The 23,232-nt window shown below is 40.0% G+C and overlaps 1 protein-coding gene across 5 annotated transcripts in view; it reads right to left on the bottom strand.

The window, feature by feature from the left end:
- STAU1 (staufen double-stranded RNA binding protein 1) overlaps window positions 1-16,710 on the bottom strand; it is an 86,350-nt gene extending 69,640 nt beyond the window's left edge. For all 5 annotated transcript variants that reach the window (XM_019509891.1, XM_019509896.1, XM_019509892.1 and 2 more), the window contains exons 1-6: window positions 16,625-16,710; window positions 8,038-8,314; window positions 6,533-6,657; window positions 4,249-4,405; window positions 3,126-3,264; window positions 2,189-2,354 (exon numbers count right to left, since the gene is read on the bottom strand). In XM_019509891.1, the coding sequence (XP_019365436.1) occupies window positions 2,189-2,354; window positions 3,126-3,264; window positions 4,249-4,405; window positions 6,533-6,657; window positions 8,038-8,230 (780 nt within the window). In that variant the 5' untranslated portion in view covers window positions 8,231-8,314; window positions 16,625-16,710. The remainder of the gene's footprint in view (window positions 1-2,188; window positions 2,355-3,125; window positions 3,265-4,248; window positions 4,406-6,532; window positions 6,658-8,037; window positions 8,315-16,624) is intronic.
- Window positions 16,711-23,232: the final 6,522 nt, after the last annotated feature.

Genomic DNA, 23,232 nt, shown 5'->3' with positions numbered 1-23,232 from the left:
GGGGGAGGGAGGGGCAGGGGGAGACAGATGCTATAGTTATAGCGGCTCCAAGAGCTGCTCTAATTAAAGCACTGGAGCACCTTTTGAAGTCGGCCTCCCTGTGCTTCAAAATGGCATTAAATGAGCTTTAGTTCAAGCACCCCCACCCCCATTTTGAAGCACAGGGACACCGATACACGAGATGCTGATGCTGACTGCAGCGCAGTAATTATAGCATGTCGGAGCAGCCTCGCAGCACCTCTACAGGGGTAGAACCCCATGTTCTTTAGTTAATGCACATTTTCTTAGTACCTAGTTACTCGATTCAATGCACATTAAACTAAAGCACGTTAATGCATGTGTAGACACGCCCACAGCAGTGTGAACAAATCTGTGAACACGTGTTCCAAAATCCTCTTTAGTGCAGGGGCTCAGCTACCTTTCACAAGCTACAGGCCACAACAACTCTGCTGCGGTCCAATGCAGGCTGGGTGGCTTTGGCAGCACATTAGCAGCAGAAAGCTTTTCCCCACACCTGTGAGGTGTGCCCATACCACTGACACATTTCCCAACCCCACTGCTTCCTAGCTACAGCTTCCAGCGCTGGGACCACATATCTGCAAACTGCATCCATGCCGCTCCTGCTTCTCTCCACTTTCCTTTGCTCACCCCCCTGCCTAGGGGCACAGCTTGGCTCTAGCACAGCTCCTCACTGCCCACTCAGCAGCTAAGCAGCGGGGGGTCTGAGGAAGCAGCAGTATCTGGCCACTTGCTGCTGACACACTGCTGAAAACACCTGGTCTGCATTAGACCAGACAGAAAAAAAAAGCAGCAAGCAAAGCCATCCAACTCTGTGGGCCAGATCCCATGAATCCACTGGTCAGCTGTATGTTGCCAGACCCTGCATTAGAGCTTCCTAAAGATGCAGGATGCACAAGCATTAGCTAGGAATAATGCCAAAATTAGATGATGCACAGTTCAATTTTTACCATGGTTTTAGGTCATGGATGAACACCTGTGCTATCAGTTCAGTGCTGCACCTGTGTGCACTGTGAGCAGAGAATCTAGTCTCCTCAGGTAACTCAGGTCCCCGTGGTAGGTCAATGGATTTGGATGTCTCAGGGTGGTTCCTGCATTAGCCAATGTTTCCTTAAACAACTGGAATATTTTCTTTTAAAGATAAGTTTATCTTTGGGCCTGTCAATCATGATAACCAGCCGTAAGTGCTATATATTTGGACAAAATAAATGTTCAAATATTACTCTTTGGAGCTGCTATGTTAGTACCTGAGCATCATTGCTGCACATGAACCATACACACGTCAAAAAGCCACGGATTTAAAAAACTTACAGGAGAAATTCTGACTACCTGGAAGGTATTAATCTCCTACGGCTTTTAAAGGGGCCATGGCTTTTACCTAGTTTTCATACTTAGAGATGACGACTTTTTATACAAAATTTTAAAAAATATTTAGAAACAATCTATCCAGTAAAGCAGAAATTTGCGGGAAAATTAAGAAAAAAAATCTGCTTTGTTATCCACAGACTTAACAACTGCAAATTAATCCATAATGGCCCTTCAATGCCTTGCCCCCAGGCCAACCAAAATATCGCTGCTAAAATGCCTCTTGTATTCATGTCACGAAGTATATTTTCACCTCCTAAACAGGGTGCAAGGATTTTTTCCTCATTTTTTCAGCCCAGCATACATCTGCTTTTTGATTTATTTTTATTTACTGAAATGCATTGGAGGTCTAAATATAGTCATAAAACTTTTAACATTAGAAAAATGGAATAAATACATGCACATACAGTGCATGGAAAAACATGCACATACAGTGATGTTATGTGCAAGAAGTAAAAAACCATAAAGGCTATAAATTCAAACACTGAAAAGCTAGGAAATGGAAGAATTAAGGATGCTTATGCAACCTTATTTAGGCAGTGGCAGCAATGCAACAGGAATTACGATAGCCAAAGCAATGAAAATAACTTATTTGGAAAAATCCTCCTTTTATGAAAGACATCTAAAAATGAAACTATTTCCACTGGACATTAAGCAAGTCCACACCAACTCACACACTGAAGTCTTCCAATCTGAAGTACATTCACCTTTTAATTTAGAAAAAAAAAACAAACTTAAATCGTTTCTCTCTGACATGCCACAGCATCTCAATTCACACTTAAGGTACTTGAACTTTAATTCCTACCTCTGGTTTTTCAGGCAGGGGCTCATTCTGCAAAACTTTCAGTGCTTTAGCAGCTGCATCATGCTTAGCAGCCTGTCTTGTTCTTCCTTTCCCATGAAATTGCTGTCCTCCAATAGAGAGCTCAACTTGATAAAGTAAGGGTCCGACAGGAAATGGGTAAAAGTACCTAAAAACAGAGAGGTCACTTTGCCCGTCTGCAAATTGCTTGTAAGCTACAGAGTAAAACATTTAGGAACATAAATTAGATATCCACAAGTTTCATGTGACAGTAACCAGTGCTCAACATGACACTCTTAAGTATTAAAGCCATTTTAAATGCATTAAAACTTAAAGTCTGAATGATTTGGTAGACTTTTAGTATCAATACAACAGAACAAAGAAAAACAAATATATTTCTGTGAAGTAAGACACCCTAATATGGTTTTTATAAGCCTTATGGTTTACCAGGCTCAAAAGAATGAACTTCTACACTCAAATGAAATATTCCATATCAATGTCATGACCTGCACCCAAGTCAACTACAGAAAAAGTCTTAAGTTGTTGGATTTAATTTTCCTTCTCACTTAAAACTATAGTAAAAGAGGAAATAATTTTGTTTACTTACTAAAATGGACTGTTTATGAAGTGCTCTTAAATGAATAAAATTCACTACTTAGTCCATTTCCCCTTTTCAAATTTTGTTTTCTCCCTCACCCAGAGGAAAGAAAAATGGAGAGACTATGATTGGAAATGCCTGAATTGTTGGGGATTCTTGGTAAAGTGATAGTTCCATAAACCACTAACATCAGAAACTGCCTAAAGGTCAAGCTGAACCTCCTATATAGCCCGGTTCACTTCTAGACCATTATTCAGAAGGCTGCATGGGCACTGCATGCACACAAGGAGAAAAGAAGTTCAAAGAGTCCAGAATCACAATCAGAAAAGCAATGGTACATACCGCGGTGGATAAGCACCACCTCTTATATTATAGTTGTAGGTGGATCTCATCCCTGTATAAGGATCAATGGGTTTGTACATAGGTTTCTTTCCCAGCTTCATGCAAAGTGCATTGAGCTCCACTGTGGGGGTTACACTATCTAAAGAAAGAGAAATAGAAGATAGTTGTCCAAATATCACAGCAGAGTAAAGCTAGGTAAATGCCAATACTGCTTCAAAAGGAGAACAAATTGGGACTGAATACTTGGCACAGGCATGATGACAATATTGAGTAGTGAAGTTTTGAATATGAATACAGATGGAAGTAGTGAAAACAGGACGAGTAATTTTTGCTGGAAATCATCTGAACTTGTTAGGTGCTGGCAAATAGTTACGTTACAGTGTTTCTACAATACCACTGATTAACTGTTATGAGAAAATACAGAAGAGGCAGGCTCTCTCTCACATGTAACCTACATAAACAAGCAGCTGTACCATATATTTCTTTTACAACACATGGTTAGTAGAAGTTTTGGTTTCACACCGTAAACAGCCCCTGCTTAATCAAAATTTAGCATCTGGGCTCTACTAATGACAATATATTCTCTACAGACCTTACTACAGAATCCATGCATAAGACCTGAAGTTCTCATAAAAACCTTTCAAAAGCATATTAATTTGTTTCGTTTCTACAGATACTCTTAAAACAAAGCACATCATAGAGCCTTGGGCTATCAAAACTGCCATAGAAATTTACCTACCCATGAAAATAAAAAAACTCCATTACTATTAGAAGCATCTAACCAGGGCAAGCAAACCTTGATAAGATTTCTCAAAAGGAAGCACAAAATCCAAAAGCATCACTAAAAAATAACCCAACACCTCTGAACTTCCCATGCGTCTATATGCATATCTAGTCTCTGCTCACTATTAAAATGTTTCCATTTGATATAGGACACAATTTCATTTTAACTGGAAAAACTAAACCACAAGTTGTAACATGGTTGGTGATTGCACAGAACAACACTTCAAGTTCACCAAGTTAAACACAACCTTTAAACACAACCTTAAGCAATGTCAATATATATACCAAGTTCAGAGGCGAGCAGCCTATAAATTTTTAAATAGCCCGTCCTTGTACATACCTGGGTTTTTTCCTTCGCTACGAGATGGACGAGCTGTAGGTTTAGGAAATTTTGTCCCTTCCAATGCTTTGGCAGCCGCCGCATGTTGAGCTTTTTTAATACTAGTTCCTTCAGCTTCCCAGTGCTGGTCCCCAAGAGTCAGCTGCACTGTAAACACCTGCATAGGAGAAATGCAAGCTCTTTATGATGACCCACACCATAATTTCACCTCAGTTGTTAGGACCTTTTGCTTAAATATGTCTCGCCCTCTAGTTTGAGAAGTTACTTTTTAGTAGCTGCAAATTAAAGAAGGTCATTGTCCACGATACGACTTCAAAATATACTGGCCACCATGTTCCAAACATAGTAGTTGCCTGCACCCTTTCCTAGTTACTGAGTACAAGGATCAATAAAAACCTTTACACTGTTTTAATGGTCCGAACTACTCACTCAACAGCCTCCACAACATGTACTTAAGTTGATAGGCATGGGAATTTATGATACGATATTGAGGTTTTTAATTCCCATACTTTTATCCTGAATAACTTTTTGAAATGTAACTACCCATTTAGCAGTCTATTTTTACTTTGCATCGATTAGTCACTTTTTGTTTTACACTTTAATTTTACACTATTTTTTCCCCAAATACTGCAACAAAGATATTTAAGCCACTCTCAGGAATAACAACTTTTGCCATAGGTATAATGTTTTATTCCCCACCCCCCCAAGTCATTATAATGCAGTTATTTTACACAAGTTTAACTAATATGAGTACTTTTGAGTACTTCACTGTAAGCACAAAAGATACCTATTATCATAAGTTCTCTCAAGTAAATCAGATGTGTAGTAAACCATGTTCTTCCCGACAATAGCTGAAGCTTCATTTTGATCAGAATACCAACAAAACAATCACTTGCCCTGAACACTATTCCCTAGTATTCATGATTTTTAAAATGCTTTGCATGTGGAGCCTTTAGCTGAAGACGTAAATGGAACTGGGCTTATCGCTGAACAGTTTGAAAACATGTTGATTCTGCTCTATCCCAAGCACGTTCTCCTAGCATAGATACAATACAACTTAAAGGGAAACTAATGTTAAATGTATACAAAATAAATAAATAAATAAATAAATCAAAGATGATTTATCTTGTGGGGTGGTAACTCTGGAGTCACACAGTGAAAAGCTGATAAGAAAATGCCGTGTTATTTTTTTCCCCCCACACCAGGTGTCAGGAATGTGTTCTGTATATTTGCTAGTCCTATACATTAGCTATTGGAATGCTAACAGCAGGCATTTAGAGAAACAAAATATTTACTAGCGCCTGTCAAAATGTTAGTAATCTACAATGTCAGAGACATGCAAAGTCTACGCAGGGCAACGGTGGTAAATCACCACCAAGTCCATAAGGATCTGAAGACATTTATATTGACTTAACTTGTCTGTTTTTGAGAGTGGCCTACAAAGCTCTTTTACTGTGTGCTGGCAGTTAGGTGACATTGACTAAAATCACACTCTCCAACCAACAGGCCGGATTCTAGCAAGTTTCACTGTGTCCTCAGCTACAAGACAGCAGTTAGCAAAGGAAAGTTTACAGGTATTTTATACATATGGGAAGAAATTGTTTACACTTCTAAAACAGTAAGTAGTTAACTGAATAACCCAAAAGAGATTTTCACATTTGCACTCCTTGCCTCCACCCCCAAAAGAGCATTAGCACTCTGATTGAGAACTATTTTGCCAAAAGGGGGAAAAAAAAAAAAAAAATCAGTCAGATCTCAACCATTTTCACTGCCTCTCTAAGGGTGCAATCAGTATATATTTTTGGAGAAGGAAAAGTATTTTCACTCTCTTCCTACTCAGATGTTGGTTTTCCTCAATCATGTTCAGACAGGAAGAGCATAGACAATTTCAGCACAAAAGGCAATGAAGTCAAAGGTGGGCATTATATTAGGAACCAATTGCTAATACTGTTAAATACTGTAGTTAGGCCATACAGTGTAATGCAAGTCTCAAAGACATTACACATCTCCTGTGAGAACATAAATAAGCCATTTACTAGAAGTTAGTTATCAAGGGACAAGTTTTAATCCAAACAGGTAACTTACCTTCCTCAACTTCAGGATACCCATTGTATGAATTGTGTATTGAAAAGTGCACTGTATTTAAAGTACCTTTCATGTCTCATTAAGTTACCTGTACCTCCACTACAGCAAGTTATGCTGCACAAGAGCTACATATTTTGTGTTCCCAGTCACAAAAGTTCTTTATGACTTGCAATGTTTAGGCATTTATATTAATAATTACCTTAGAATGAGCTGGACCTTGCTCACTCAAAAGCTTATACTCGGGCTGAATCTTGTTGAAACGGGCTAACTCATTCACAAGACACATTGGGGTTTTCTCTTTGGGGTTTGCCATGTTAGAAGGAGCTGGAAAATAAGACAGAAACATAAAATGACCAGGTGGGCATTAAGACTGCTCCAGTTCTCAAAAATTCAAATATCAGATTTGTTGCATCTTTGCAGAAGGGCTGATAAGAGCATGCAAACTTCCAGTTTTGGGACAGGGATCCCCAGCTATTTCTCAAATGTGTGAAGATCAGGCAGATTTAGAGGTTCCTCAAGTACAGTTATGTAAAGCACTATTAAAAATTTTACATTCTAACAACATATATCACAAATATGACAACAACTACAGAGGCTTGTTTTCAAAAGACATCTACCCCAGCACCTAGAGACCTGGTTTGACGTTTAAGAGGTTGTGGTCTCACCTTTGATCCATGTAATATACTCTGCCTACCAAGTTTTCTTAGCAGGTACTGTGATAATTTGCTTTTAAACATTTTTAGAAGTGCTAGGTCTTGTTTCTTGGTTTTTCTTTCCCCAGCCCACTTCAGAATTTGTTTAATCTCATTACACCCCCACCTCCCATTATCTGTTTTGCATTTTTCTAGAAAAATACGAGTTTATGCATTTTGATCATACTACTGTTTATTATGCAACATCTTCATTGCATCGTTTATTATGAACATGGTCAAATATACATGAAGATGGCATACAGCACTACTTGTGGAAGAGTGGTATTATTCTGGTTTGGGAAAAAACCAGCTAACATAACAAGGGCTCCTCCTTTCATACATACTCCAATCCCTGTGCTGTCAAATATAAATGAAAAACTGCCAGTTGGTTTAAAATACTGTACTTAAAACTGTTGTACCACCACATAAACCTTGTAAAGTGTTGTCAAATCTTCAATGTCATCTTGTTTTGAACACAGTACAGGTAGCATTTTTTCTCAAAAACTTTAAACAAGTCTGAACATTGGCTTAAACAGGGATAAAACAAGGCAAGCCAACATAGTTGGTGCAGGGTTTGTTGTTTTTTTGGGGGGTGGGGAGGGAAGGAGATTGTTGGGTTTTTTTGTTTTGGTTTGGTTTTTAAACAGCGTGCGAAACAGAGTTCCTCGATGCCACAGAATCATAGGAAGTTAAAATTCAAAGGGACCTCAGGAGATCATCTAGTCCAAGCCCCTGCTCAAAGCAGGACCATCCCCAACTAGATCATTCCAGCCAGGGCTTTGTCGAGCCAGGCCTTTAAAACCTCCAAGGATGGAGTTTCCACCACCTCTCTAGGTAACCTGTTCCAGTGCTTCACCACCCTCCTAATGAGACTGAATATTAAGAGAAAAACAATCTAAACTTCCCTTGCTGCAACTTGAGACTATTGCTCCTTATTAAATAAAACTACCAGAAACAAACCATATCAGATCATAAAACAAAGCTAAGAATAGATGTACATCCATATTCTTACCTGCAGCTGCACTGGTGGATGTAACAGATGCAGAGGGTAAAGCAGAATTTTGAATAGGTCTACCTGCATTTTCAGAGGGCAGGGAACTAGTGGTAGAAGGAATACTCAAAGGCTGAGAGAGAGACTGGTTCTTATTCAAGATTTGGCTCCCCGAGAGGGCAGCAGATGGATTCTGAATTTGAATTTGAGACATGTTCAATTCTAACCAATGCGAATTACTGCAGGTGAACAGCTTCGAATGCAGATTAGTTCAGTGCGATGGAGCCTAATGGTTGACCTAAAAGTTGTAAGGAAGACAGACAGACAATTATACCAAATACTTAACAGTCAATAATTCAAGAACATGAACGAACTATTATATATAAAGCATGCATTGCATTGCATTTATTTTGCTAGTATAAGGAGTCTTAAAGTGTCCATTGTGTACAGTAAGCCACTTCCATCACTAAAATCTTAACAAGATACTTCAAAATCCACACGGCCTAGAATTTAAGCTTCATGTTGGCTGTTTACACAACAGAAATGAACTACAGAAGCTTAATTTATGCTTGCTCATTTAAGATTAACTACCCATCTGTTTTCTACATCAGCAGTGAATCCACTTACAAAACAAATCCAGTTACCTACCCTGACAGGCACTGCTGGAATACTTAACACAGAAGTTTCAAGGATCCGAATTTCATCTTTACTGCCATTTAGCAATAAAGCCTCTAATTCCAACAGGTAGGTAAAAATCACACCACCGTTTACAAAACTACTGCTCAGAGAAAACACACTCCAGAACAGTCCGAAGTAGTTTCACTTTTTCTATGTAGGTTGCAATGAGCAAAGTCAAAATTTCAAAGCCCTCCAGACCTCCACAGTGTACATGTTAGGTTTATCTCCACAAGCAGAAATTGCTAAATTTAATAAGGATTACACATGTTTATGGAAAGACCATAAAACAAATGGTTTAAAACAAGGGTGGGCAAAATGCGGCCTGGGGGCCAGATGCGCCCTGCCAGGCCATTCTATCCAGCCCGCGGGGACCCTAAAAATTTAGAAAATTAATATTTATCTGCCCCTGGCTGCCTATCATGCGGCCCTCGATGGCTTGCCAAAACTCAGCACGCAGCTCTCTGGCCAAAATAATTGCCCGTCCCTGGAACCAAAAGGAAATGCTTAAGTAACTGGAACAAGAAAGAAGGCAGGCAGAAGTGCATATAAACTTTCTAACAAATTATATTAAATTTTGGAGATTCTCTCTAATTGAATTAGAAGGTCCCTCATTCTCAGTTCAAATGTCAGGGCAGAACTGCTCAGCTCTGTGGCCCTCTAGCCAAATGCTGCAATGCCGCTTAAAAAACTGTCTATTTTAATTGGAAGTAACCAAGTGACAAACTTGAACAATTCAATGTGAAGTATTGCGTGATGAGCTTTTCTCTACTACTAGGTTCAAGATAGTGTTGCAGGCAAACATAACAGGATTCTATCTTCACGTCCAGACAGTCCAGCCTAAATATACGCTAGCATGCTGAAATCATACCTGCCAAAGCCAAGCTGCCAATAACCATTTATCATCTACCCATCCATTTACTGATTCAAAATCATTTTTTACCGCCAAGTTAAATATTTATTACACATGTTCATCCCAAATGCAGATTTCTACAAGGCTAGCTGGCAGAGGTTTATGCTATCATAACTTTATGATGAAAAATAAAAGTGAAATCACTGCTCCAGAAACCACCCGGGTGTTATTACAAGCACCACAGCAGTACAACTGTTCCGCAGGCTTTGAATTCTGAGCCTGTGAATGAGCTTCCCGATATAAAGGGGGCGGGGGGAGGGCAAAGTGATCTTTTTTTCCCCTTTAACTAGTACTGAGGAAGACCTGTAGCAGGAAATTGTATTCAAGAATATCCAGACATAAGGCTATTTGCATTAGTGCTTTTGAAAAAAGGGACTGAGGAAAAAAGAGGCTGCAGAAGGCAAATGTAATGTTGCAAAATAACTCAAAACTTTCCTGTTTCATTACACTGACACATCCAGAAAGTCATACAATATCTGTAGCTGAAGGAATTTCAGGTAAATGGATCTCTGTTGGGGGGTTCTAATCTACTAAACTCACTGATTTTGATCCTTCTCTTCATATTTGTAAACTTTTTGATGCATCTCCATTAAGTCCCCTTTAAATACTCTTAATTCTGGTTCCATGCTCTCACCCAAGGCAGTCATTGTTTCTTGAGATCTACAACTGATTATGAATGAATTAAGTTTAGATAACGGGGCTAACATCTTATTTAAGAATAAGAATTTTAATAATTCCCTACAGTAAAAGTTACTCTGTAAAGAAGAAAAGAATTCTTCTAATGATTCAGTTTTAAGATTTTGGTTCCCATGCACTTGTTACATATCCTAATCACACAGCCAATATTCTTATTTGGCTCATGACTACAGTTAAACATTTTTATCATCTAAATTACAGAGAAAGAAGGCCCTTCCTCTAGAAATGGGAGCTATTCATCCTCACCTGACTGAACTGATTTTATCGTTTTCCATATCTGTTTGAAAAGGAACTGCACAGGGATTATAGTGCAACCATTACTGGAAATACCTCTACTCCCTCCAACAGGCATTCTCTACCTGTCTTTGGAGACTTTGTACAAGGCTGTTTGTGTTCAACAGTTTGTGTGTTTTCACTCTGCTTTACAGTAGCTCACAACATGACATAATGAAGGAGGTGAAGGTTTCCCTTTTCATTGGGTCAAATATAAAAATATTAGCAAATATAGTAGGGACTTTTATACACTGTACAAGTCGCACATGTTTAAACCCTGGATCAATAATGCACACACTGACTTAATTATATTCTGAACATTTCCAGCATGATAATTCAGCCCCACAGCTCAAAATACCTAAAATGCAATGACTGATTCATTCTAAATGCTTTACAATACGCAACAGAAAAAATAAATGTATCAAACATAAAGAAAACTAGTTTATTCCTGCATGCAGATTAGTTTGAAATGTCAGAGAACATCTACAGTTGCTTATCAAAATTTACAGAAGTTTCACATTTCTTACCCTCTTAAGTCTAGCAAGTCAGCTTTTCATGAAAATATTTTGTTAAAAAAGAAAAAAAACCCAGAACACTCGGAGGCCACGATAGAGTGAATTTAGAAGGAGGCTCCAGAGTAAAGGTATTTAGCTCTTCTATCTAATTAAAAATAATGTAGCACCAGAAGTGCTGAATAGTCTTGAATATAGTGAAAAAAATTATTGGCCGAGCAAAGAGCATAAGATCCTACAGCTCAGAGTAACAAATCATACAGAGCTAAACTGACTCCTCCCCATGCCAGTCAGTCCATCTCAACCAGTGCCATGTCACTTTAAGCAAAATAATTTATAGGTGTTTTTTAATTCCCTTTTTTTTTTTTTTTTTTTTTTTTTTTTTTTTTTTTTTTTTTTTTTTTTTTTTTTTTTTTTTTAAAAGAGAAAACAAAAACAACAAACAAACAAATCCTAATAGCTTGTGAATCATGCTCACTATCGTTCAGACCACCGTAGAAAGCAACTTTACAGTGGATGACCCTTTACAGAAAACGCTACTCATGTCCTTCATGTTTAAAGCAATGCACTCTTCTTCAGTCAGTCACTGCCTCTATACTACAGTTAAGAGGGAAAAGGAAATCTGATAGCTGGTATCTCTCGCATCTTAATTTGCACTTTAAAACAAGCTAGCACATGAACAAGAAAAATACACTTCCTATAAGAAATTCCACTAGAAACTCCAGTTAGAAGTAGATGTTATGATCCACTTGTATACACCTATATAAAGATGTATATAATCTATATAGAGGTGTAATAAGTGGATCATAACATGTACTTCTAAGTGGAGTCTCCAAATGGTCCTCAAGGATAAAGCAGAATCTTTTAGCAGGTATTTAGCCATCTTTAAAATGTAAGCAAGCACTTCTGGGGTTCCTATACTGCAAATTCACCGCGTGGTTTCAGAATAGCCATCTGAAATGCTGGTGGTGCCAAAGACTTTCTGGCTTTCATTATCCTAGTAACAAATATTGTTAGTGTATAAATTGTAATGAAGTGCAATATTTAATCTAATTAGGAAATCACCAAAGGAATCCCCCTGTTTTATCAAGAGCATACTTCCATGATTACTCTCATTGTACTCCACTTTGTCCATTTTGTTCACTGGAGGATGAAGAGTGTTTGAATTATTAAGCCTATTTCTAAAGCTGCATGATGCCTATTAAAGCTTTCACAGATTTCCAAGTCAGCACTTAGATTTACTAACAAGCATACTTTTTAATCTGTATAACTTTACCTACCTAAATTTCATCAATGTTAAAACTAATCTACTCTCAGAGAAGATAAGTACTTCTTCAAAAAAAAGCTTAACTTCACACCATAACCTGCAGGATAACACATACTGAAGGCTAAATATCTAAATTCCGTTTCAGTGGCTATCATGGTCTTTATTTAAACTGACCATAAAACTATATTCTGGCTAATTTTAACCATACAAGAGGCAAGTTCATATTAACTTATTAAAATGACTGCACCTCTTCAACCCCCAAAATGTAGAAACATAGCACAAAACACCTTCGCAGATTGTGAATCTTCTCAGAAAAGTTGCAGTTGGCTTTCACTTGCACCAAAAGATTAAAGTTTACTGTTATTTTTGTAAACAGGTGTTAGAACAGGTCAGCGATATAGACATTCTGCATATCTATATATGCAACTCGTTTTGGTGAATGCTTATGGACAGTAATAAAATTTTAAATGGTGTAAGGCTTGTTTTATTAGAAATTAGAGGGGGAAGGAAATCAATTTACAAGTGAACAATTTACACTTTGGTCAAAAGCTAGGATCTCAGAGTTGCTCGTTTTGCAGAAATGCAAGACAACATTTTAGGCTTCTCATTAAAAGCAAACTTCCCACCATGCTTTCAGTGTCACCCAGACATCTCCTCATTCTTGAACTTTTTTTTTTTCCCCCCCCTCTTCAGGTGACTTGCTACAGGACTCCAGGGAGAACAGTCATATGAACCCACTCCTTTCCAAATAGTTTAGAATATTTTAAATCACTTCCTTTCCTTTTTCATGTCCTTGTGATGAGGTATTTAGCAGAATCGGCAGATTCACTGGCATCTGATAGGGCTGCACTACGAATGCCTTTGCTGTGGCCTTGAACCTGCAACCCCTGGGCTGTCAACCGTGCACCTTAGCGCCCATGCTACTCCTTTTAAATCACCGTCCTGCCAAGAGTGCTGCATCTCCTCGAATAGACGGAGCCAAGAGAAAGGTGGCAGAACTGTGTGTGCGCCGATTCCAGTAGATCTTCCTGTACCTCTCCAGCACAGGGGTCTACTTTTCAGTCTGTGACAATCACTTGCAGCAACACCCTCCCAAGGACACCAGTGTATACCGGAGAGAATAAGCCTATGTTTTCTTTCGATGTCAAGCATGAGGGCTCTTTATAATTTTGATTTAGCATATAGCATTTGTAATAAACGCTTCAAAGTCTCCTTACATTACTTACTGACTTCTTCCCTTTGCCCACAAGGCATGGCACTCTGATCAGACCAAATTCACAGCTATTCCAAAACTGCCCTAGCATTTTATTTTGCATGGGAGCAAGTCTCTGAGCAGGATATTATTAGCTCACTGTCTATATTTACTGTGGAAAACTAGATGATAGAGCTCCACATGTATGCACAGTTGAAACTGTTCTACACAGATCGGTCTCCATCAGGAGTTATAGCCTGAAAAGGCTTCCTTTCAAACACCTCTAGTTGGAATACTGCTCAAGACAGACAATTCAGCCATTATCTACAAATTCTCCAGCTCACATCCAAGTGCTTGAAACAATAAGGTGTTAGACACGGATCCAACTGTGAATAGACTTCAGCTGTTCACATTCCACAAACAGACCAAAAAAAACAAAACAAAAACTGCACACGTATTCATAGGCCATAACTCATTTCTCCGAAGCCTAAGGAGTTATAGGCAAGGCCCTGGACACACTGTCACGTTCAGTAAGCAGACTAGTAAGGTTTGAGGCAACAGCTATTAAAAAAAGTTTGCTTCTCTGTTCAGGACAACTTTTCCCCCCACCCTGCCCAGCTTAATTCAAGGAAATGGAAACAGCTCAGCCTTCATTCTGCCCTCTGGAAAAATGAAATAAGATTTCCAGCTGCATAAGAAACCAACTAACAATGGTTAAACAAAACAGAACTGTTCAGCACACTTATCTGCCTCAGTTTCCACATGTGAAAACTGAGGATAATTTCACATGCCCTTCCCATGTAAATGGCTTTGAATCTACAAGAGCAAGACGGCCAGCCAGAAAAATTAACAAAGCAAGACCATGCAAAAGCTTCTTTCCATCGTTGGCTACAAAAAAAATCACCTTTGTCCCCAAATAAGCCATTTTTTCCTGGGACAAAGTTCAGTGGTTCAGAAATCCATGTCCAATGTCCCAGGACAAATCTGGAAAATTTAATCTTTTTAGGATAAACAGGTACCAACAGCTGATCCTGGGACATCACAAGTGGCATTTGAATGGTTATTCTAGGACTGCAATGGCAGAAGAGCAACAGTGCACTAAGCCCCGATTAAAATGGCAATGTGTGTACGCACCAATGCCAGGATATTTCTGTACCCAGACAAATGAAGACACAATGTGCCCATGGACAAATGTACTGTTTGTTCCTAGTCTCAGTGGCAGAAACATCTACCAAGGAGGGTGAATTTAAAGAATCTACAAAGGTAAATTTTTATTTGCTTTCCCCTTTCCACAAACCAAGAGAACAGAGAAATCTGTTGCAAATGAAACTTTTTCCAGTGAATGTATCCTTTTACCTGGGCCTCTATCAATGAATCAAATGTTTGTACAAAGATATTTCTTTGCGCCTTGATACATTTTTGTCACCATGTCCGGCCCTTACCCTCACCTCAAGCTAGGCCCATTTATATTAAAATCTAAAGGTAACTTGCAGGAAGCATGCACGCAACTAATACAAAACTGTTTTAAAACAAATAGTTATATTCAGTGCCATAAGAATCTAAAAATTCATCCTTACTGCAAAGGATAACAGATTTTGTACGTTGGGGTAGGCTTGCTGGTTCCATTTTTAACGTTTCCAATTATTCTATTTGCCCAAATCCAGAATGACTCTGAATTTAAGATGACCCCACAATAATTAGATTCTACACTAAATGGGTAAATTAGTTATAATTTTCCATGTACAGAATCTAATTATGAGTTGTCTTAAATGCACCCCCCCACACACACAGCTGTAGCAGGGGGGCAAGTGGTGGGAGAAGGGTCAAGCAGCTTGACCCTTGCTCTGGCATACCTTGCCCTGTGCTGTCTGTTCCCCTCACTGCCTCTGCTCCCCTGCAACCCCTTCCCATTGCCACCTTTCCCCCCACCCCCCAGTGCAGCCTCTGCCTCGCCCTTACCTTGGCTCCATCAGGCTCTGGCCCTGCTCCACCCTGGGGTACGAAGCATGTTTACTCCAGCCCCAGTCTGACTGGCCGAGTAACAGCTGCAGTCCAAGCTTAGGGGCCCGGCAAGAGCTGCCACGGGCCAGGCTGAGGCTCCCTCTGTGGCCAAGGGTGGAGTGGGCCAGAGCTGAGCAAGGGTAGACAGGGGAAGAGGCGCAGCAGCCTGCGGGCCGGAGGCAAAGCAGTAGCTGTCGCTCTGGCCCTGATCCCCCAGCCCACTACTTTGTATCTGAATCTATGACTAGGGGCTCTCCCTACTCCTTGAGCATTACTTGCAGGGGAAACCTCTTTGTAGATTCTAGTAAATACAGTACTTGTTTCTTGATAATTTTGGACTGCTAACAGTACAGTATAAAATGTGGACCACAGGAACGGCCTACAAAGAACTTTTACATAAAACATAGAGTCTGTAAAGCCTACTTCGGTCATGTTTGACAACCTCCAACAACAGGGGCATTCTGCTGGTGAAATTTAGCCACCTAAGTATCTTAAACGAATGTAACCGATCTGCACATGTGCTCATTAAGTTCTGGTGACTGGCGCTCCCCTCAAACCAACTGCTTAACTAGAGTCTGTATTTTAGCACCTATTAAAACAGGGAAAGGGGATGACAGCATCGACCAGTTCTTGGACCTGAAGCCAGTGACAGACCTGCCTAAAATGGGGCAGGCTAATCAGATGCATGGAGTTAAGTTTCCCTCCTTCAAGTCTTCCCAATTTTCCTAGAATATTCCTTGAAAATCTACAGTTATCACATTACACGCAGACAAACAGGAAATTAATCACAGTTGAGTGTAGGACCCAGATTCACTCAGCCAAAAATTACCCAATTTTCCCCTCAAGAAAACACTGTGGGCAAGAGTTTTTTGAAATGACCAATTCCGCTAAATTTCTTCAGCGTCAGAATTATCAGAGATGCTGCAAATAAAAATGGGAGGTTTTAGACAAAACATCTCCTTCCACTGCATAACATAATGTTATCAGTTCAAAGCCTCCTTAACTTACACAAAGAAAAGGCAATATACTAACAGAGATAAAAATTACTGAATCCTATATTTAAAGTAAGCTTCCTGTACCTTTAGGTGATCCAGGAACAGTGAAGTTTTGGTTTTAGCTGAGTAGGGTATTTATGTTGGAGAATGCCTAAAAGAAAAATGCAGCATTAGCAATTTGCTTTCTGAAGCTACCAAAGTATTTTAAGTTTTATCGTGAACTTCTCATTGCAAAAAAGCATTATCAGGAGCAACGGAGAAACTTCTGATGAGAGCTAGGCTAAAATATTCCACAGTATAGCTGTGAAACAATTCCTTAGGAATTGTGTAACTGCAATCTTCTGAAAACCACGTATTTTAAGCTTCTTTCCATCATCTGTTTTGTAAGATCCATTCAATATATGCATTGTAAAACAAGCCCAGATGCTGTCATATTCAAAGGGACCTTAGAGAATAGGGAGCCTAATCCCTGTAAAACTTCTACTCTTAGACAAGAATATGTATTATGCCCTCATTGAGAAAGTTAGCCAGCAACTATAATTTTTAACCAAGAACTTCAACTTGATTGGGCAGCTGTCCACACATTACTTTTTCTTCCAACCCCAAGTGACTTCCCTAAATTTGGGGGAGGGGGCTCAGATTGTGGACTCCACCAATCCCACTTTTCACTTTGCTTTAGTTTAAGGGATGCTTAATAACAAGTGCTTCTTGTGATTGACAATCACGAGAATTAATGCCAGAGTACTAAGAACAGATAAGGAAACAGAACATAATCACCATCCAAACCAGTAGCAATGTAATGTAGTAAAGCAAAGAAACTTCCAATAGTTTTTAAACAGCAAGCATCTCTCCAGACATTAAGATAAGAAAGGTGTGTACAAAGCTGCCAGTTACAGAGAATGACTCTGAGAGTACATTGCAGGATTTTTATGAAAGCTGCTTCAGTACCATGATCAGGTTCCTTAATATTTCTGACCAAGTCCTTGAGAGATGCAGGACATTATGCAGTAGGAGAAAAAGGACAAAAATGGAGCCCACATGTAAACTGCTTTTGAGGAAGCCTATACTTGCTTTTGCAGGTTACTTGAAGAGTCAGTGCTTATAAGCAAACTCTTGTCAAAGGTTAATGAAAGTAACAATGTGGCAACAGTTTCAGTATTCAAACTGGGTTATAACTTCTCATTCAGAGAGGTGGTAAAAAAATAACCTAAACAGCTTTTAACAAATAAGTGCTTTCTATATGAATGCAATCTGACATTTAGTTTTCATTTAGACAAATTTCACACACAATCTGTTGTATTCTGACTGCAGCTATTACACACAGATCATCCAGTGTTGCCAGTTCTTGAGACTGTTTTTCTCGCTCAGGTGCTATCTATTATTTTATCAGCAAATGATAGTCTTTTGGCTAAACAATAGGTCTAGTAAATCAGGAAGATCTGGGTTCTATTACTGGTTCCACTGCAAGCTACTTCTGCAAACTCTGCCAAGTCATTTTGCTCATTTCTGCCTCAGTTTCCCATATATATTCACACGTATGCATATGCATGCACATACATATTGTGGATATAGTTAAAGTTCAACCCAACACACAAGTGGTGCTTAATATTTCAAGCGAATATTCAGATACTGGAGTGACATCTACAAATAAAGCACTGAAACTAAAGGCCAAGGTTCAGGTTTCCTCCACTTAAAAAATCCCAGGACCTGTGTTTGGCAAAGATATACTGATCCTTAATACATATTCACAGATCCACTGAAGAATTTCTAGCCCTGATGTGCAACAGGACAGGCTCCTTAATTATGTTATCTATTACCATTTTACACATGCTATCAAAAAGTTGGATACATGGAAGCTGTGTGATTTTGGATAAAATAAGTTTATTACTGAGACTGGATAGTTCATAGGATATTGCACCTTAAATGCAGTCCCCTTGGTACTATGACACTCTCTTGACACATCAGTTCTAGATACATTAAGTCCCAGACGAGTGTTACAGTTTCCAACACAAAAATCTTGGTAGAGCCAAAGCTTAAGATGCTCTCCCTTTTTCCCCCCACCTGGATAGTCCAGCTAAGAAAGAAGCACACACTTTGTCAATAGCACAGCCTCCAAAACAGGTTGCCAAATGATTTTAATACTGTCGGTAGCACAATATTTTTAAATGCTTGAACTTGTCCTTTTAGACTCCTTCCTCATTCATGAAGCGACCTCCCCATGGCATTGATAAGGCAATTCAAGAATGCTCACCACGTACTGGTATATTTTTTAAAACAGTCACTGGCCAAATAAATCAACTGACAAACGACAATCTGCACAATGAAAACCATACAAGACATGCTGAAATTCCTATTATTTAGGTACCTTTTAGAGGAACCAAAACTAGTTTATTCGACACTTAATGAGATTTTATAGAAAGAATTATAAAATCAGAAAAAACACCTTTCTACATAAAATACAGCATCTTAACATTACAATTTTATTCCATAAAAAAATTTACAAATACATTGCCTAAAGACATTTTTAAAAACTAAAAGCATTCTTCAAATGATAAGCTGTTACATTATCAACATCTGTCACTTGTACACTTTAAATCCTGCGTGTCCAATCAGACGGCTGAGGAATCATTTCCAAAGCAAGTTTGAGATAAGACATCTAATTAAATCATATCTTTTTCCATCTGATAAAACCGAAAAAAGATTCTTAGAAAACCTGATGAAGTTGTACAAATGTATTCTGTTTTCTTAATTCTTGCCTTTAAATGACTGCCAGAAAAATCAATGATGTGTTGATAATACAATTCTAAGTCCCCAGTTCGAGCTTAAAGAATATGATCCCCTTGATCACATTAGTTATAAAAATGAGATAATAATTTAAAAGGACATGCATTTACTAAATGCTAGTTCAAGCTGGCATGTTTCTAGGAACCAGTGTCTGAATGGGTGTGACCATTCTTTGAAAAGGTTACCAAATTTCCTCTAGAAACACTAAGTAAGGGAGTCAAAAATAGTAACTAATTAATGAGGCATAGTAAGGCAGCCTATTTTGTGTCACTATGCTTAAGTCTGAATTACTGGAAGTACAAGTTACACAGGGGCAAACTACTTTCTTCTCATTAAGAAAAAACTCTTGACTGGGGTATACGGAAGAAAACAGGAGTGCCTAGACCACAGTTTGTTAATTCAGTAAGCAGAACGGAACACAAGAGATTTATTCAAACCGATTTACCTTCGGTATTTATAGGGACAACACTTCCAGACCGAGTGCCATGCATTCCTTCCTGTATTTAACCTCACCATGCTCCTGTAAGGTGGGGAAAGTGCTACCATCCCCATTTTGCAAGGACAGATCCGAGAGAGATCCACAAAAGGACGCTGGCAAATGGACTAAGTCTAGAAAAAACCACCACAAAACCACTACCCAGGGGTGTGAAAAGCAATAGGTGTCTAAGTTTCACTAATAAAGTTCTCTAAGCACCTAGACAATTATTCAGGCTTCATCTGAATCTACAACCAAGCTGCCCCTGCATCTTAGTTCCCAGAAGGGTCTCAGTGTACCTACTGAATTGAGCCACGCTTAATACAGACTGAGAACACTGAGCTCAGCACAACACAGCAGCCATGGCCACTTTCATTCAACGAATATGATACATGATTAGTCCTAGGAGCAGGGACCAGAACCCAGGACTCCTATCTCCTAGCTGATGCCTGGGGCAGAGCCATGCTTATTCTTGATCTCTCTCTCTGCTGCACAGAACTGATCTTCAACAGAAAGGGTGAGAAGTGTCCCCATCACAGCCTAGCAGTTAGGATGCTCTCCTTGGAAGTACAAGGCATGGATTTAAATCACTTCAAGGGTGAGAAGGGCACTAAACCCAGGTTTCCGACTCCCTGGGCAAAGGCTGTAAGCTTCAGGCTATTCTATAAAGAGGTCCTATCACCAGGTCTCTTATAAGAAATGTCAGCCATGCTTCCAGCCTCAAAGTGGGATGACTTGTATGTCAAAACCCTTCCCAGGAGTTATATCTGTAAACCTCAATCTCACCTGCATACTGAATTAAGAGCTACTGGGTTCAGAAAAAAGTGGGATTGCAGATACACCTGCCTCTTCAGCACCTTCTACTGGTTAGCTTGAGGTGTCTTCATGCTGGCTGTTGGGAATCGTACCCGACTGCCTCACATCCCCCAGTATAAACTTAGGAACCTAACTTACGGCTGTGGCCTCCACTGTTACGGCCAAGCACCAAAAAGTTACTGATGATATATGAGCATCACCATCAGGCCCAAGTGCCTTTGTGGAGCTAGCACTAAGTGACCTGCATGACATCCTAACAAGATGTCTGAGGCACAGCAGGGACTTCTGCAGTTTTAGAGAACCTGAAATCCAGCTACAATACTGTAAGCTCCTGCGAAACAAAGGGTGTGGGAATTCATGCCAAAATGCCGTTTCTGAATCTATCTGGGGCTTCCATCTCTCATTAACTGAACATCTTAATGGCATGAAAAAACCTTTCAATGCTTATCAATGCATAAAGAAATCATATTCGAGTCTGTCAGGGACAATATATCAAACATGCACAAGATACAGCAGTATGCGACGTTTGGAAATTTATCCAATGACCATTTGTCATTATTGCCCATTTCCAACTTGATTGCTGGTGACTACCTATTATTTTCTCCAATGTATTTCTTACAAACCAGAGCTAATATGAAACTCCTCCCTTTGTCTCCTAAAAAGCATCCGGACTGCAAGAGAGGATCCTACAATTCTACCCTTTGCTCTGCCTCCAACTTGCTTTATCCCTTACTTCAGGTCCACTTGTGGACTCTTTCACCCCAGTCAATCATCCCAGCGTGTTGTCTGCTCAAAAGTTTTCCCTTTCCCACTGCTATTTGGAAAACACATGAGCCTTGTAACTTTCTAGTTGCAGTGAATTTGACAAGTATACAGGTCCCCTTTCTTCAGGCTGAGGAAGATCAGGCAGTTAAGCAGAAAAAGAAGATACAGATTAGAAACGTGGTTTTAACAGACATTTAAATAATATAAGGACTAATAGTTACGCTTGTTGCTCTTCACTCCTGAGCCTCCCAAACGTTTATGTAAATATGGAATTGTTCTTCCAAAATTAATAATAATTTTTGCAGAGAGCTCATTTCCCAATATATCCAATAAACAACCACAGTACAAATCTGCTCTGACATTAACATTATAGAAGTTAATCCAGATATTAAAGCAAAATAATCGTATATTTGCTACAGACCAAAATGAGTTACAAAAACGCAAAAACATTTCAGTGGAGCAAGGTTTCATCCTTAGACAAACTTTTTAAAAAGAAATAGGTGCCTCTGACAAGATCTTCATTAGCCAAGGAACATCTCTAAGCTAGTGTTTATGAGAGAGGCTCAAAATATAGGTAGCTGATAGTTGACACGATGCTTTATGAATACAGATAAGTAGTGAACTCTGCAGGGCAGGACACATTCTGAATAAGATGAAACCACAGAACAAACCATGAAAGAAGGTGCAAAGGATTAATGATAAAAAAGAGCAGCTGACAAAAATTCTAAGTAGCTTTTAAGAAGGTATCTGAAGAACAGAGACCTTCCGGCAGATGAGGATATCAAGTGTTGGAAGCATGCAATACAAGTACGAAACCCAATAGAGACAACACGATTAAGGCCAAGGACTGAGATAAACACTTAAAGGCTACAGTAAAACTTTGGTAGTTGACATCACGATGTATTTTAAATGAAATATAGTTTACTTTGCTAAACCACACTACGGTTTGATAATACACTCAAGGCTAACAATTTCAATTAACATAGAAATAAATCATATGTCTTCTCTCTCGGCCTCATCCACCACAATAATCAACATAAATACTAACACTGACACATCTAAAGGAAAGTTGTCAAGGCAACTACCGAAAGTGCAGTTAAGGGCCAAACGAACTCCTTTTTTAGAATCATTTGTTCAAGACAGACGAACCATTGTCACGGCTGCTCGATTTACCAGTGAAGACAGGCTTTACAAACCGAGATCACTGAAGGCTGGAATTTTTGTTCCTCCGTAAGATCAGCAACGTCCCACGCGCTTGTTCAACTGCGCCCCGACCCCGCGGTGACCGTATGGCCGCGGTGCAGATACCGGCCAGTCTGACAGTAGCTCAACTTTGAGGGATAATGACCGAGGTAAAGACACCCAAGCCGGCACGACGCACGTCCGGAAAGCCTCCTGAACAGGGGGGCAGTTGTTGTAACACTCCTACGACCCCTGTGAAACCCCGCGCGCAGATGGGGGGGGGGGGAGAAGGGGACAGAGGAGAAATTAGAAAACCACAGGGCAGGGGAAGGGGCCGTGCAGCCCCCCCGCACCCAAGGCCCCCAGAGCGAACGGCGCATCCGACGCACATGCATCCACCCGGCTCGGCAGCCACCGGAGCCGGTATCTCTCTACGAAAGCCCCTCGGAAGCACACGGGGAGCAGAGGCCCCGGGGCCAGGCAGAACCCCTCCGCCCAGGCCCGAGGCTCGGCGGGGAAAGGAGCAGGAGCCCCCGGGGAGGCGGGACCTGTTGCTCCCCGGCCTCCCGACGCGTTGGGCGGGGAGGAGCCGAGGGCCCCCGGGGAGCGCAGGGGGAGCCCGGGGCCGGCGCGCCCCCCGCCCCCAGGCGAGTCCCGCAGACAACGCGCG

Source organism: Gavialis gangeticus, unplaced genomic scaffold, assembly GCF_001723915.1.
Source record: "Gavialis gangeticus isolate Ggan-Ray unplaced genomic scaffold, GavGan_comp1, whole genome shotgun sequence".
In the NCBI taxonomy this organism is placed as follows: Eukaryota; Metazoa; Chordata; order Crocodylia; family Gavialidae; genus Gavialis; species Gavialis gangeticus.
Note: the sequence above shows the minus strand (reverse complement) of the source record. Positions and strands in the feature narration are given on the sequence as shown.